The 17,383-nt window shown below is 39.9% G+C and overlaps 2 protein-coding genes across 3 annotated transcripts; one reads left to right on the forward strand and one right to left on the reverse strand.

Annotated features, from left to right (window-relative positions):
* The first annotated feature begins 4,344 nt into the window (after positions 1-4,344).
* Positions 4,345-5,850, forward strand: LOC309715091 (uncharacterized protein). The gene is made up of 4 exons (XM_082547920.1): positions 4,345-4,439; positions 4,521-4,662; positions 4,820-4,995; positions 5,084-5,850. Exons 1-4 carry the CDS (start codon positions 4,389-4,391, stop codon positions 5,615-5,617), a joined length of 903 nt encoding a protein of 300 aa, XP_082404046.1. The 5' UTR covers positions 4,345-4,388; the 3' UTR covers positions 5,618-5,850.
* Positions 5,851-7,522: 1,672 nt separating this feature from the next.
* On the reverse strand, positions 7,523-13,886 carry vtnb (vitronectin b). 2 transcript variants are annotated; one of them, XM_082549633.1, is made up of 8 exons: positions 13,727-13,886; positions 12,019-12,135; positions 11,702-11,917; positions 11,041-11,180; positions 9,629-9,785; positions 8,308-8,466; positions 7,911-8,222; positions 7,523-7,804 (listed from the first exon to the last, which is right to left on the reverse strand). In XM_082549633.1, the coding sequence occupies exons 1-8, from the start codon at positions 13,788-13,790 to the stop codon at positions 7,665-7,667; spliced, it is 1,305 nt and encodes a 434-aa protein (XP_082405759.1). In that variant the 5' UTR covers positions 13,791-13,886; the 3' UTR covers positions 7,523-7,664. The 2 variants fall into 2 exon arrangements, with proteins under 2 accessions (XP_082405759.1, XP_082405758.1); XM_082549632.1 differs by having other exon boundaries at positions 7,911-8,225.
* Between the last annotated feature and the right edge of the window lie 3,497 nt (positions 13,887-17,383).

Consider the following 17,383-nt stretch of genomic DNA (forward strand, 5'->3'; position numbering starts at 1 on the left):
ATGCACTAAAACCTAGTGTGAATATTGCATATATTCATATCCAAATCAATTCCCTGCTGAGGCTGAATCCATCTTTTATCAGATGCCAGCAGTCACACATCTGCTTTAAATCTCAGTACCCTGTGATTCCTGGAAATAGGGGAATAATATTCTTGTCTATGTATGATATCCAGTTTCCCATTCAGGCTTCTGCAGACCCCAAAAAACACTGCAACAATCCAGCACATAGCCTGAGTCAAGTAAGACTGCTTCATTCATTCATTCATTCATTGAATGTACTGTCATGTCAAATTTATTTATCAGTACATATAAAGCAATAGCTGTGGACCAAAGTGCTGCACATCTAAAAAAACAAAAACAAAAACAGTGATATAAAACAACAGACTTAAAGAACATAGAATTAAAGCAAAAAGAGTAAAACAACATAGATAAATAACAGTCAGAATTCAGTCTGATCTAAAAGCCAAAGAATAAACATGGGAGATGCTGATGTGAAGACGCAGTTTGTTCCACAATTTCACCTCCTGTGTTTAATTAGGAGCTCGAGACAGGCAGACATTTGCTAAGCAGATCTCAGTGATTCAGTTGAAGTGCGCAGGGTTAAAAGATAAGCACTAACCCATACAGTGACAAAATATAAAATCTTAAACAACATTAAACTAAAAAGCAGCCATCATATTACAAAGGAAGCTATTATGGATAATGTGCGGTTTACAATGTCCATCAGACACCTGTGCTTGAGAAACTGTAGCCCAGGTTGGAGGAGCAAACTAGTTACATCTGAACATCTGTTAATCAGCAGCAATAATTAATCACCACCTGATTGCATGTACAGGTTGTGCCTTTGGTCAGGATTTTGACAGAAAGAGGGGAGAAATTAATTTCTTTAATTTCACTGGGAAAAAAACATCAGTAGTTTCAGTAGCTAAGTGCACAAAAATGCCCAAAAACCCATGTTATGTGTTACTTTGTTGGATTTAATTCAGTTTATGAAGTTCACTGAATAACATGTGATCTACAGCCACAGTTTTCTCCTTCACTGACTTCATGCTTTGCTTACTTATCCAAAGCCAAGTTGAAGTCACACCGACCTGTTGGATCGCAATGCTGACAGAATATTTCAGCTTCCTTTCCATCTGAGCTGTAATACCCATTTATTTTGTATCTCCAGCTGCACTAAATCGTGTGTGATGCTTTTGCTGCTTGGCCTGTTGTCCTTTTATCCATAGCCAAGCTGGAATCACACTTTGCTCCTACTTCTCAGATCCAGAGGGGCCTTTACAAGCACGGGACAAGAGGCGAGGAGTAACCCCCTCGCCTCTGCTATGCAGAATTCAAGATTGGGCCCCCAAAATCTCTCAGGTTGACAGGAAATGTGGAATGAGTTTCCACATCAAATAGAGGACTGAGGAGCGGCGTTTGTGTATTGTGAAGGAAGGAGCGAGGACTGAGGTGACGGAGAGGAGGTCAGAGCGTCATTCACGCCTGAGTGTCAATCCTGATTTCTTAGAGGGGAGTGTGGACACAGAAGTGCAGCGTTTCTCTGTGTGCACACCTGAGTTTGTGAGGTATAAACTGAGGCATTCACACACAGAGAAAAAGACAGTTTGTGTATTGTGTTTTTTCCACGGTGAGGTCGGGAACACAGTCTGGGCAGAGGAGTGGGCAGGAGAGTGGAAAAGTGAAGAGAGCGACTACTGAGTTAGAAGAAAAGATGAATTCTAGATCGCCCTGTCAGTTTATGATTAGTAACAATTGAAGTACAAATGAAATGAGAAGAAATCTCCATTAATGTATTAATGTTCTTTGTAGATGGACAGATGATAAGAAAAAACACACACAAAGTCTCAAACAGCATTCACTAGATAACTGGACTCTACAGGAGGGTTGAACATCATCTGACCAGAAATATCGTTTTTTAGGAGTCCACTTTGCATCTTTATTCCACCACGATCTTTTGCAGCTTTTGCCTTTAGTTTGTATTTGTGAGCTGTTGTGCACTGTCATGCATCCATTCAAGTTGTATTATTAACCCAGCAGTGTAGTTGACCTTGCTGTCATACTTTAGTCAGTTTGGATTGGTCCGGTGCAATTGACCCAGATTTATAAGCTGTTGTTTCTGGCAACCCACAATCAAACTCTATACTCTATTCGAAAATTAATTTAACATCTATTTGATAGATAGATAGATAGATAGATAGATAGATAGATAGATAGATAGATAGATAGATAGATAGATAGATAAAAGCGATTAAATGCTGCCATCTAGTGGATCCTTTCATCTCTGCAGCTGTAGCTTTAGAAAAAGCTTTACAATAAAGTAGGGCAAGTAAAACGGATATTTTTGTACCACAAAGTCATCACAAACTTTTCAGCTGTGCACTCACATTTGTTGTAAGCACATGTTTCAATCATCTGCAGAACCTGCTGATTGGTGGGACCATGCCTCCCACTTTTCATATTAAATGCATTTTCCTGCTTTTCCACATACAGAGACTGTGTCCCACATTTTGAATGGCTATAGCATTCAATAGTCAACACTGCAGGGCACTTTTCTTAAGTCTGAGAGCTGGGAAAGCTGCCACTGTGGGCGCCATACAAGTTAATGTGTGACAGAAGCCACAGGAAGGCAGTTTTCATATAGTTTCTTCTTCCTCTCATTATTCATAGTATTTTCATTTTTGGGGAGAATATTTATATGAAGCGTTGTTTAATAAGAGATATGCAAATCTATCTTCATTACAGTGAAACCTAAAGGTTATTATCTGAAATACAAATTAATCAGTTAATTAACAATTACTGATAACAATTTGAACAGACAACACTCGACTTAATTTTATGTCATTATTTACATACAGAAAGCATTTAAAAAGTTGCATTTTCATATCTTCCATACGCTGAAACTGTGTAGCTGCATATTTTTAGGCCATGATCTAAAACCAAAGTGTTCCTAACAGCAGTTTGTGTTTGCAGGAAGCTTTTAATCCTTTCTGTGCAGTTTTATTTTTATAGAAGACACTGTCGCGGTTACACTTGGACGTGGCAGATTTAAATGCATCAAGAGTTTCCTTTACTAAAAACAAACAAACAAACAAACAACAACAACAAACAGTCTGAGCTTTCCCGAAAATGGTTCCTTAAGGAAATTATTTCTGCTATAAGTCTGTAAGCACCTCTTAAAACCAACTCTTTCGGGGAGAAGTTCTTTGGTCGTTTATATTACCCATTCGTGGAACTGAAAATGTTTCTTCTACCACCTTTATTTTAGAGACCACTTGCTAGCATTACAAACTTGTCCCACACAAACACAGGCCACTCTTTGCACTCCACAGTTTGCTGGGACCTCTTCGACTGCATCTGTTATGTTATTGCATTTAATCAAATCACGTGAGCTTGGCTTATGATCTTTTTAAATGGCGCGTTGTTCTCTGGAGAGAGGGTGAACGTAGAGCAATTTGACCCACTCAACAAGGCCGCCGTCTCAGTTCAAGTAGGCTAATTTTTATTTCATGCAGCCTCTACAAAATATATTGTAGCATTCAAAAAATCTGCTTATAAGCAAAATCAGTGGACGTGTTGTAATTTAATACATGCAGCCCGTTTCTGTCTGTTTGTGAAGGAGCTGCGAGTCTGGCACTCGCCTGGGAACTGGCTGAAAAGGACTACGAGTGATCCGGTGTTTTGATGTCTCGTTCGGTGGAAACACAACCGACAACGAAGAAAGGGGTGGGAAAAGAAGTTGCCTGATTTGTCACCTTCACACATTGTAGCTGACAGAAGCGTCACTCCCACAACTTCTCCAATACGCTTCCACTGCGCGCTTTCATGCGCACCAGGAGGCGGCGCGCGGTAGAGGATGTGCCGCAGACTGGAACTTCAAATCAGTAAAACAGTGCCGGTGTCGCTTCGCTCCTCGTAGTGCGGATGCCTTACACTGTATACGTTCATGAATATCATTATTACGGGCACTATTAAAAACAAAATTAGACCCGGATCAGAGCAGCCGTTCTGGCGCTTCAAGGTGTTTCCAATCATTTTAATTTGCCCCCCTCCACGCTGTTGATTAGTAACACATGTGTTTATAATTTCAGGCCAAAACAGTTGCCATAAAATCAGAGTGTCTTGCTTCGAAAATGATCTTAAAATGAAAGAAAACGCGCCCACGATAAGTTTATTTCTTCACCTGCGGATGTCTTTGATTCATCTTTCCATTTTAAGGTTTCTGGAGCATCTCGTTGTCCGTAGCTGAAGACAAGCTGTCTCTCTGGTCTAAACGGGGCCCATTAACGGGCCATAGGGGATCAAACAGACACCTATTATCCAGACAGCCATTAACAGGTGAGCAGCACATCAAAGCCACGCGTTCGCAAAGCCCGATAGCGTCTGTGATGTGCAAGAGGATGCCACGCAGGGGGTCGTGTTGTGTCTGCAGAACTCGGGTATAAAATCCCTCTGACATCATGCCTGCTCACTGGAGAAGTGTCTGGGACTCACTCACGGAAACTTATTTCCCCTTTTAGCTGCGTGCTTCGGACACAGCGTGCGGGATGGATTTTACCAGCGGTAATGTTTCTGAGATCATCACGTTTTTCTCGGAGCAGTTATGGCCTGATGCACTGACTGACAGCAACAACAACGGGTCGGCAGAGCTCTCCAGCACGGGTAGGTGGACATGTATTTATATTTGCACATTTAAAATGTGATATAGTTTGAGGACAAACATCTGTATAAATCTGTGGGCTGTTGACTCTGCAAATTAATTTCTGCATTTACAATGTAATTGTCAGTTTTAACAAAACGTTTTGCCCTCCCTCTAAAGTGCACCATGTTCCATACACTATCAACTCGAAGACAAAGTGCCGCCGAAAGCGCACAATATTCAGCAAGGCGCAGCTGAGCCAGCTGGAGAGGGCCTTCTCTGCTACACCCTACCCGGATATCAATGGGAGGAAAACCCTGGCCACTCTAACTGGACTACCGGAGCCTAAAATTCAGGTAGGACACGTGCGACCTAAGGCTAATTTAGACAACGTACACTTGTTTTGTTGACTAAGAGTTTCATGTAATTCTCAATTTTCTTCAGGTTTGGTTTCAAAATCGGCGCGCACGCTTCTTCAAGACTAAGAAATCAACTCGAGGAGCCACCAAACCTTCACAGGTCAGGCACAAGACACCGTGCACTCCTCAGGTGGCTTCTCCTCCACCTCCTAGTCCCAGCCTTGCGTCTCCAACAGACTACCGGGTGCCCAGTCTACCTCAGTCCACCAGGCTCTCGTCAATCCTGGACATCCAGACCAAGTCACCAGACGTTCCCCAAACCTTTTGCCACCAATCCCAGGACTTCACCAGCTACTGCCAAGACGTGTTTCCATACGAAGGGCTGGATGAGTTGGATTTACCAGAGGACTTTGAAGCTTTTCTCAATGCACGGGGGGTACAGCCAGCAGAACGTGGCCATCCTGTCCACAAGGAAGACATCCAGAGTCGGCAAGGCCTCCAGGCTCTCTCCAGCTCTATAGAGACCCTGGCCGACCTGTCGGATCTGTGCTTCCAGGACCTGATGGTCCCCAGTCTGCCCAGCTTGGACAGCTCAATGATTGACTATCTTTTGGCATGACTGACAAAACTGAGAGCAACATATTGAAGACTACGACATGAATGGGTCCACGTCCAACAACACGTCCGTTTGTGTAACAGCTACGAGCCAGCCTGCAGCAGGATGTCTGCTACATCAGTGTATCCGTTCTCACACCCATACGTCTACGCTGTGTCGCCAGTTGCCGTGGTGGCCTCCACTAGTGCACCCATTCGGTGATGTCGCGTACTTTCAAAGTGTTGCGCTAATTTTTTTTTTTTGGACAAAGGTGCCGAGTCTACCTTGGGGAGGTGGTAACTGTGACTTATGCTATTCGTTATCTATTTAAGAAACACCAGTATGATGCACATCAGATGATTTCGCATGTCCTTTTTGCACATAGTTTGTTTATATTTTGGATGGGGTTGCAAAGATAACGTTTAGCACTTGACTCAAAGCTGTCCTTGCTGAGTGGGCTTCAGCGGAGTCCCGGGAAAAAAGTAAATGAGACGCACTTGTTTCCAACTGAAACTCGGTACCAGATATGTTACAAGGTATGCCAACTGCTGTGACGGGGAAATGGGACACGAATGACCAGATCGCCTTTTTTTTATTTTTATTTTTATTTTTTTTTTTGGGGGGGGGGGGGGGTATATTTCACGATTTTCATGGCAGGCCGTGGAGATCTGTAATGTAAATAAAATGCATATTACGTTATGTACATAACATTGTTAATAGTATTTTTTTTTTTTTTTTTTTTTAACTAATAAATGTGTCCTGAACAAGTCTCTCAGGCTGTGTGTTATCATTCATAAACTCTTCTTGAGGTCAGGAATCACGTGGCGCCGTGGCTTAGTTGGTTAAAGCGCCTGTCTAGTAAACAGGAGATCCTGGGTTCGAATCCCAGCGGTGCCTTTTTGTTTTCTGTTTTGATTAAAGTAAACTTTTAAACACTCCCGTAACATTAAATGTTGCGACACTGACGCAAATCAGATTTTTATTCATTTTTAAAAAACCTCAAAATAGTGTGTATTTGTTTTTTTTTTTTTTGTTTTTTTGGGGTTTTTTTTCCCACTGATGCAACAGTTCGATAATATCAGGTTATGTTAAAAACATCTGTAGTGGTTTATAAATTACTTAAACCTTAATACAAATTTCCTAATGCCTTTTCAAAGTTGTAACACAGCTTCTTATTTATTTTTGATATATTTTCCCTTGTACCGGCCTATTGCCCAACAGAGGGCGCTCTTTTTTTTTTTTTTTTTTTCTTTTTTTTTTCCCCACCTGAAGAGGTCAGCACAGGATTACGGCAGCCTCTTGTAGGGATACTCATGAATTCACTGAACAGAGGCCTGTATGTGTGCGCGCATATTCAGTTGTATGTTGCATTTGTAAAAACCAGGTCAGGCTACCCCAAAAGCTTGATTCAGTCCCACTAGATACAGCATTTTCAGGGGGAGGAAAGTGACCTCTTCAGTCTGCAGGTTTCCCTAAGCTTATAAACATTACATCTGCCCTAATTTATGTGTAAAAGGAACCGCAACTGAACTAAGTAAATCTTTCACCATCTTCTAATGCTGTGATAGCAGCCATTCCCTAACTCTGTAAATGAGTGGCTATTTGCATAACTTTATTAAAACTTGAAGTTATTTAAAAAAAAAAAAAAAAAAAAAAAAAAAATATATATATATATATATATATATATATATATATATATATATATATATGGTGTTATTTTAGGTCAGTATGAAACTGTAGTCTTTAAAAGATTGAGCAAATCTGCTGTAAGCTATGATGGATGAGTGGTGAAACATTTCTCCCACTGATAACGCTGATAAAGGCTCGGTGTTGAGTTTGGGCATGTAGGCATGATGCATGGCTACAGATCACATTAGATGTGTGTGTAATCTCTGCCATGTGGTCAAAAATATCAAAGCACTCAAGCACTGAAATGTAAAGTTTATTAATTTTGAATAATTTCAGTGTATCCACCTAAGAGGCCATTGGAGAGGTGTCTATCCTGAACTACATGCAAGGGTCAAAGGTTTTGTCATCATTAGCCCCATATTGTAATAGTCAAGACAAGTATTTATCTTTTTTCTGCCCTTGATGCATCAGGTGCAGCAGCTTCATGCTTGCAGCCCAGCCAGTACTTTGCGATAGATCGAGGATAGGGAGGGTAAGTGGCATCCACGCGTTTTGTCTGCAGATCCACTCTGTAGTACTTATCTGATATTAAAAACAAAAAGGAAACACACAAACCAAAAGGTGTTAAGGAAGAATAAAGAGCTGTTTTTGGAAGGATTTTGACTCATTTTTTTTCAGGCTGATTTACCCTTCTTGAAGAAGTACACATTTTGAACGGGGGTGCTTTGGTACTCCTGCATGATGCTCTCTTCAGAGCTGTCACTGTAATCACCGAGGTCGAACAAATCATAGAACCAAAAGTCATCGTGGCGACTCTGCCTTCTTCGCTGTCCACGCCTCTTACTGGGCCTCTTCCTCCGACTCTTCCACTTCTTTGCGGTCGGAGGTGAAGTTGGTTTGGGAGTGGTGTAGACTCGTCCCACTATGGCAGCATCTATAACGGGCCTAATACCCCGCCAATCCCTGCTGATGAACCAAGGGCCTGTTTGGGAACTGGTAACTGCTAAAATACAAAAGTCATGCAGATGGAGAATAAGAAAGAAAAAATCTGAAACAGACAAGCATAAAGAGACCAAGGTCCTTACAGGATCCTCCAAAGAGCTCAGTGAAGAGATCCTCCCATGCGTTATCGCAGAAGAGGTCTGTGTATTGTGTGAACAGCACAGAAGGGGAGGACCTGCTCATCTGGATGCACTCCTCGTGGGAAGGCTGGTGCTTGAACTCATATTGATAATACCGGTCCCCTGAAGAAAAGAGAAAAATCAGATTTCAGGATTTTACTCGATGAGAGAGAAACAATGAGGCTGTGGAGTTGCCGATACATTTTTAATGATATACAAATGCAGATAAAACCTTGCCATCTGCATTTGCTTCCATCAGATTCTGTAACTCTTTGCTTTGCCTCTAACTGCTTTTTCTGAAAACTTTAACCTCTGTGCTCCACTGGGTGTCATCAGACTGCTCTTTATAACTTGCTCATCTTTACAACTTGCCGTGAAATGATGATGCAAGGAAATTTTGCTTTAGAGGTGAAGTGTAGAAGGAAAAGCACCAAATGTTACAAGTGAAGACACTGCATTAAAATAATAAACGAATATAGCAGTGCTCTGTTTGAAGTCATCACTTTAAGGGTAAAGTTAAATCAAATCACTTTTATTGTCACATCACATGTGCAGGCACACTGGCACAGCACATGCGAATGAAATTCTTGTGTGCGAGCCCCACAAGCAACAGAGATGTGCAAACACAACAACACAAACGAGCAAAATACAAGAATGGCCAACCTGAAACTAATAAATATATGTACAATATATAATAGTGTATGCATTTCTGGATGTGTATACTAAATATTTTCCTACGTGTGTGTGTGTGTGTGGTGTGTGTGTGTATGCACATTTTTACAAATTAAATAGTTAAAAAAAAATTAAAAAAATAAATAAATAATAATAATAATAATAATAATAATAATAATAATAATAATAATAATAAAATATATAAAATATACAGAGTTGAATATGTGCAAAACAAGTGGCATAACTTTAAGGGTAACTTTATCAAGTAAAGACAAAATAACTTGACTTTCAGATAAATGTGGTGGGTTAAACATTTCCTAAAAATGTCAAATATTTACAATATAAGTAAGTACGTATTCAGCTCCTTAACTAATTATTAACAAAATGAAGCAAAAAACCCCCAAAAAACATGAAAACAACTTTGTTTATTAATTTGCTTGTTTTGTGTGATAGGGTGCTACTTCCCTATTCTTGTAAAAGCCATTATATATTCACATGCAAAGTCATCTTCCTTAGTTTTATCAGATCACGAGCAACACTTAGAAACCCCTGCTGTACACAAGTACAGTATATGTATATGATAAAAAACATTATCACCCATTAGTACAAATACCTTTGAAGAAGTAGGCCTTCTCCTTGCCACGGTGACTTGGTGCTGGTATGGCAAACGCAGCATCGATCTCATCTGGTATGCCATCAAAGCCGTTTGAAATAAGCCGTGGATAGTCCTCATCCAGGACGTCACCATCAAATCTCCAGTACTGGTTCCCCTGAGAGAAAATGGAGCCCAGAGCATTGAAGTTTGAGGATACCGCTGCGAGGGAGTGTTAATGAGGGCAACAGACTACTCTCCCTAAAGAAGGTTTGAAGTCTGAAACATTCCTAATCATCATCTTCTTCTTCTTTTTAGGGGTCGCTGCAAACATCTCAGTCAATCCTCTGTCCCACCAATCATCTGCACGTCCTCTATCACTACATCCAGTAATTTGGTGCCTTAAAGCTCCATCTTCACCATCTTCCACTTTCCCCCCGCCGCACATGTCCAAACCAACTCAGCCTTGCCTCTCCAACTGTCTCTGATATACTTATTTCACCATTGCCTCCAAACCATATATCACAGCAGGTCCATCTTGTAAACATTCCCTCTTTCTCATGCTGCTACACTTCAGTCACAAATCACCCCTGACACTCATCTCCACCCACTCCACCCTGTCTCTTCTTCACCTCTATTGTGCACCGTCTTTTACTTTTGATTGTTGACCCCAGGCGCTTAAATCTCCTCTCATTCACACACATATTTCATCTTGCTTCTACTGACTTTAATTCGTCTTCATACCGCCACCTGCTCTCTACTCTCACTATAGATCACAATCTCATCTGCATAGAGTCCATAGAGACGCCTGCCTGACCTCATCTGTCAGTGTGCATCCCCCTGCAAACAAGAAGAGGCCCAGAGCTCATCCCTAATATAAAATACTGCTAATACTTTGCATAATTAACAACTTTTGTTAGTTAGTTGAGAAGAACACCGCTTTCTCTCCACGTTTCTTATGTTTTTTTTTGTAAGGTTACTCCATTTTATCCAGCTGAAGACCACTGGCAGGGTATAGCAAGAAAAAAATGCACAATTCTTCTTCATATGCACTGTACAAATAACCGAATCAATAAGGAAACAGATCAATATTATGAGTAATGAAGCAACACCATTTTCTAGCAACACTCATGCCAGTGTGGGGCTGAAGAGCATTATTTCTGCCATAATGTTGGATAGTGTATTTGATCTGAATTATTGCACGCAACAGAGTCACTGCTTGAGTATTTCGGAGTTACAGAGAAATGGTTTAAAACAATGGCTTTTACAACTGTAGGCACTCATTTTGAATTTTCAGAGGCTTAAAAGAATAAACAATAAATGTAGCTCAATTAAACCTGAAAACACATGCACACCACCAAAAAAACCCCACACATTTGTGTGAGGTGGAGCCTTTTGTGGACCTCATCACAAAGAAATATGGTAGCTTATACCTTAAAGATGTAGGATTTCCCCTGGCAGTTGATGCGTGTGAATGCAGCACTGATGGGTCCACTGATTCCCCAAACGTCCTCAATGAGTTTGGGGTAACCAGGAAGGATGGACTTATCATCCAGCTCAAAGAAATATACACCTACGAGGAAGAGCAGGCTCTGGATCAGTGTTTACATCAGCATTCAAAGAGTTTCAAATCTTGCAGCAGGATAATCCACAAAGTTTCCACGAATGGGTACTCAAGTCTGATTTTGGGTCTGTGTTCAAAATGACTGCAAATATGTACCCATTTATCGTTTACTTTTTAAAGAAACACATTCTGTTTTCATTGAGCAAAAGCTCCTTTAGCATTTACTTTCCTCAAACAATTGTTATCATTTTTATTTTAATTTTGGATGAAATTGAAAAGGCTTTCCCTCCTTTTCTTTAATGTTTGGATCTTTTAAGCTATTAACATTAGTTTTTACCATAATTTACACTTTTAGGCACTGTATCAATTCTGCATCTTCTGATTATAACTTTCTCCTCTCTGTATTGGAAAAAACAGCATTGCTGAATAATTAAGGAAATTAAAAAGAGAGACATTACACAATGGCAACAAAGTAACAAAAGTAAAAGTAGAAGTAGAAGTAAACTGTCCTGTTATGTGATCAGGATTACCTCTAAAAGCGTAGATTGATCCATTTTTCAGCTGCAGAAAAGCATCAAATGCCCGCCCACTGCAGGGCATGGCATCAGGATCCACCGGTAGTAGTGTGGGCGCCTGTGTAACATTGGGTGTGACAGTCGGTATAACCGTGTCTGAGGTTGGCATAAAAGTTGCTGTGCTCGGGCTCGTCTCTTCCAGTGGTTCCTCAAAGACATCGCCTCGAGAAACTGAAGGTAGAACATGAGGTTTTGTCAGATGGTGACGTTTCAAAGGAGAAGAAAATTCAAGCTGACTCTTTAGTGAAACTGTCACACAGCACAGCACTGACCTTTTCTGGGGCAGATGGTGTAAAAGTCCCCACAGCAGCTTCCATAATACACACACATGGAGTCACACTGACATTTGCTCTGTGGGCTGAAGGAGCCGCAGCGACCTGCACAGGACTCTGTGGGAAAGTAGTTTTAGTGTGAGATATCATGCAGCGTGTAGACCTGGTCTGAGTTTACCATTCAATAATCAGTGAAACCAGAAGTAATCAGACCCTTTACTCATTTAAACACACCAGCTGTAAAACAATCCAGATGCATTATCAGAAAGATAGGATATAAAGTTAGGATTAGATTCTTCCTAATTCATCACTAAATAAAATATTTCACATTGTCAACGTTTGAAATATTTACAGTTATTTACCAAGGTGAACTGAATTTGAAGAATTGGGACACGAATAAGAGGGAAGCAACAAAATTGTGTTTTGGGTTCAAAGAGTCATTGAAATCAATTCATTTAGATATTTAAAGGGGAAAGTGTGTAAAACACGAGTTACAGTTACTAAAAACATGTTCCCACCTATCAGCCTATGACAGGGATTCTTTCATTGATTATGGTGTGGAATAATGGATGCTATATATTGTCCCTGCAAGCTCAGGCTGCTCTATTTCTACCATTTTTCACTCTTGGCTCTGTGTGATGTCACACAGCTCTGGCTTATAGTACAAAAGCTCGATTCAGCTCCCGTTCAAACATTCTGTATGCATAAGGCAGCCAATTGGAAGAAAGATGAATTAAATAAAGGGAGAGGAGTATGTTTCAGAGAGGGGATAAACTGGAAGTCTGAGATAAAGAAGGATATTTTAAAACTGAGTCATTCAAAGCATTTTCAGTAGAGTCCAAGAATAAAAAGATTTAATTAGAAATTAAAACAATAAAACAAACCTCTAAGAAAACACCAGGATAAACTACTAATTTACACTATACTGCCAAAAGTATGTCCCATCTTGCATGGCAGCTGCATCCAAGCCTTACATCACCAAACATAGTTTAAACCACGCCCCCCACTCGATCTAGAGAAGTGGAGACGTGTTCTCCGAAGTGAAGAATCATCCTTCTCATTCTGGTGGACGAGTCTGGGTTTGGTGGTTGCTGGAGAGCGGTATGTGTAAAGTTTGGTGGAGAGGGGATTATGGTGTGACGGTTGTTTTTCAGGCGTCGTGCTCAGCTCCATAGTTCCAGTCAAATAACTCTTAAGGCTTCAGCTCACTAAGACATTTTGGACATTTTCATGCTTTAGGGTGGTCCCTTTCTGTTCCAACATGACTGCGCGCCAGTGCACAAAGCAAGATCCATAAAGACATGGATGTGCGAGCTTGGTGTGGAAGAACTCGACTGGCCTGTCATCCAACATCAGTGCCTAACCTGACAAATGTGCTTGTGGAAGAATGCTCAAAAATCCCCATAAACACTGCTAACATTGTGGAAAGCCTTCCCAGAAGAGTTGAAGATATTATAGCTGCAGAGGGTGGAGCGACATCATAATAAACCACATGGATTAGGAATGGGATGTCTCTCAAGTTCATATATGTGTGAAGGCAATGAGCAAATGTTTCTGACAATATAGTACATTTTGTTTCATACATCAGTAGCTACACATCAAAGTCAAGACATTATACGAAACTTAAAAATATGATCTATCATGTCTAATAATTACAACTGCTATCAACAATAATACAAACTGCACATCAAAAATGTTAAAGTTTTACCTTCTGCAGCAAAGGCGGTGTCCAACAACAGGACGAGGCCCAGCAGAACTACCGCTGGCTTCATGTCGGCTCACAGCAAAAATCCCCCAAACTAAAACTCTGAAGGTGTACTATTCTAAAATCCTGCTTACTAACCTAAACCACTAGCTGGGTTTGAGCTGGGTGCCCCACTTTGGGGTTTAGTACTGTGTGCAGCTGATCAATAGATATTTTTCAGAGGCTGTTGACCCCCCCAGGCTTCTGCTGTCCTGACTGGTCAATACTCTGATAATCATTAAGCTGATCTCTGTCCCATCTGTCCTAGAAACATGCTACAGACCAGAAACATGAACACTTTATGGCTTTAATTTGATGTTATTTAGTAAACCTATCACCCAGTATAATTTTATAATAACTTTAATTTACTTTATGAAAATGTTATTAATCATAGGTTTATCTGGATGCTTCTCAATATGAAAATGGTTAAAACACAGAATTACAAACTCAACTAAAAACTGAAGGTGTCTCTTGAGTCATAAAGTAAGTGTGTGCACTGTATTTTTAATTTCCAGGCAAATTTAGGATAATATCTAAGCTCAAACATTGTAACATTAGGCCTGTCTTTTTTCTCTATTGATCCTTAAACACAGACAATGACTTTTTCTCCCCAATTAAGCCCTGGGAAGAAGAAAAAATGCAGGTGAAACCTGTGGATTCCCTCCTTTCCAGTTTGGATTATGACCAAAAGATGGGAGTTGATGACTAAATTCAACACCACGGAACAAGTCAGTCAGCTTGCAGACAGATTAGAGCAATATTAATGCTTCCTTATCGCTAGCCTTGAAGTTTCCGGGTATTTGTTAAACATTAAAGGATTTGAAAGGAGTTTTAAAAAATAGTTTTTTCTTTAAGGTTTAAAACGAACAAAGTCGCAGCTGAAGAAAGTTGGTAATTTAGGTCAATATTTAAACTGCCCAAACAATAAGGAAATCCACGGCATTTAGGAATGTACTCATCCTTCATGCAGTGCAGCAAAAACAGTCCATGTGTGGACTTTGATTATCAGTGCAGCTTTTATCACTGGCAGTTCTTATGTTGCTCTTGAGTCCAATTAACAAGATCACTAAGCAAATCCGAAAAACCACAGAAAGTGTGCCGAACCTAATCCACAAAGATCTATTTCGGGATCTAGCAGCAAAGTGTTGGACTGCTTGCTGACTTTTCTACTTCCTCTGATGTAGTGCAACTCCATGAGCCTGATTGAAAAGCCTGCAGCCAGTCTGACAGAAAACAACCTCCCGGAGTTTATCATGACAAAAAAATCTAGGTTTAGGAATTTAGAATGAAGGTAAAATAAGACACATAGTGCAGACTTAAAAATAAAAAAAGCAAAAGTAACAAATGTAGGGACTAAAAAAGTAACTGTAAGTAAATGTAAAACTTAAAATCATTGAAAGCCTTTAAAAAAAAGGACGCTTTAAGACACGACTTAAAGGAAGTGGCTGACTGCAACAGATCGGATTTCCTCAGGCACCTTGTTGCAAATGCTCTGTCCTCTTTAGGTTTTAGCTGGACACCTAGAACAAATAAAAGACCTCTGCCTGCGGATTTAAAGGTACGTGCTGCACATTCTAATAAGAGGTGAACTCTTAAAATCAATTAAAAAACATTCTGGGAGAACATGTAAACATGCCTAAACAGGAGTGATACGATGCCATCTCTTTGGTCTAGTTAAAATCCTGGCAGTCTGCAGTCATTCAATAGATTTATTTGGCTCAGGCAAATAAACAGCCTATTGCAGTAATCTCGGTGTGAGGAAATAAAAGCATGAAAAACACTTTGCAAAGGCAGCCATTCAGAGAGCTCAGTGTACCGCGGAGGGTCAGATGATCTACGAGGCCGATATATCTGTGTGTGATCAGCATAAAATTTTAAACATAACAGAGACTATAAGGAGAATAATTATATGAAGAAGAAGAAGATTGGACCTAAAATGGGCTCCTGCGGAGACACAGAACTTCCTTTTTGACAAATTTGACTTATTGCTAAACCCTGCATGCTGTCACTATAAAAAATGCTTTTGTCTGCCTCGATGACCATTTACTATTTATTATTTATTCAAACTTGTCAAGTGCCAGTAGAGACAGAAGTAAGGACAGCATGCAGTATGTTAAAGACTCAGAAGCATCATCCTGAATTTTCTGGCTGATTGTTGTAAAAGTATAATCTACTGAAATGCACACATCTGGCAGAACCCCTGAAATTAACAGCAGGACAAATAAAACAATGAAACTCAAGGTAATAACTTTAGTTGTGACATTGATATAAAAGATAATGTTTCAAAAATAACTAAACAAGTAAATGCACAGAGTTGTTTCACGGGAGCTTAAAGTGGAAGGTACCTCTGTACGCTCCTATTGTTGCTAATATGCCAAAAGATGGGAATGGTGTTTATATACAGGATGCAAAGTCCCCTTAAAAAGCACTCAGTCACAACAATATTGAATTGTGAGTTCTACACTGATCAAACATAAAACAGATCATATTTATATAGCCCTCCTTAAATGTAAGTGGATGCTGCCCTCATATAATAATGGTCCAGATTCTTCTTTTAGTGATGTTTAAACCATGACTGTAATGAGAGCAGGTGTAGAAATGTTCTCTGGTCTGTGCAGAAAAACAAATTAACATTATATGACTTGATTATTATTGTACTGGCACTATATCATCAAAATGCAGTGCAATGGCGTTTCCAAGGTAATCTTGATAGAATAAAAGTGTGATTTTTATAGCACTAATAGTAAATATTAGTTTGTTATGTAAGTTATATTCAACATTTGCACTGTTTTCAGGATGCATGTTGTTATCTTATCAGTATGACTAAATTGTACTGGCAGAACAGCCTTATTACAATTGGAGGCACTTCATCCATAAAGCTGGGTGCTGATTGTTTAGAGGTCTTTACAGTGGGTTTTCTCTCAAATTGCACCTTTAATGAGTAATGATTCATCACAAAGTGTGACCAACAAATAAGGATTTTGTGAGAGTGACAGAACATCTAAATCCATACACAGTTTTTATCAGTTGGTCTCTTTTGGTGTCAAATATTAATCCGGTTCATGTACAAGTCAGCTCTTCTGTTCATTATTGGAAAAAAGAGGTTGGCTCTTTAAAACCTTTGAGCTTTTCATTACAGAACAGTCATAAAAACAGTACAGACGCAATGTTCAGCTCAGTCTTGTTCTTTAATTTCAGGCAGTAAAAAAAAAAAAAAAAAAAAAAAAAAACAGCAGCAAAGCGACTTACTCATTAACTCAAATATCTATTAGCTAATCACATGGGACCAACTCAGTGCATTTAGGCATGTAGATGGGTGTAGATGGGGTCATGATGCCCTGCAGAAGTTCAAACTGAGCAGCGGAACAGGGGAAGAAAAGATAATTTAAGAAACTTTCAACATCTCATGGTTGTTGGTGCTAAATGGACTGGCATGAGTATTTCAGAACCTGATGATATCCTGGGATTTTCCTCACACAATCATCTCTTAGGCTCAGAGAGAGAGAGAGAAACTATTCAGCAAGAAGTAGTTCTTTGGGTGAAAATGCAAGAACATGTTGTGTGGTCATGTGGATGGGCATTAATTACCCCTCCCTTACTGAAACACCATAGTATTCATAA

This window comes from Aulonocara stuartgranti, assembly GCF_965226115.1.
Source record: "Aulonocara stuartgranti genome assembly, chromosome: 10".
Taxonomy (NCBI): domain Eukaryota; kingdom Metazoa; phylum Chordata; class Actinopteri; order Cichliformes; family Cichlidae; genus Aulonocara; species Aulonocara stuartgranti.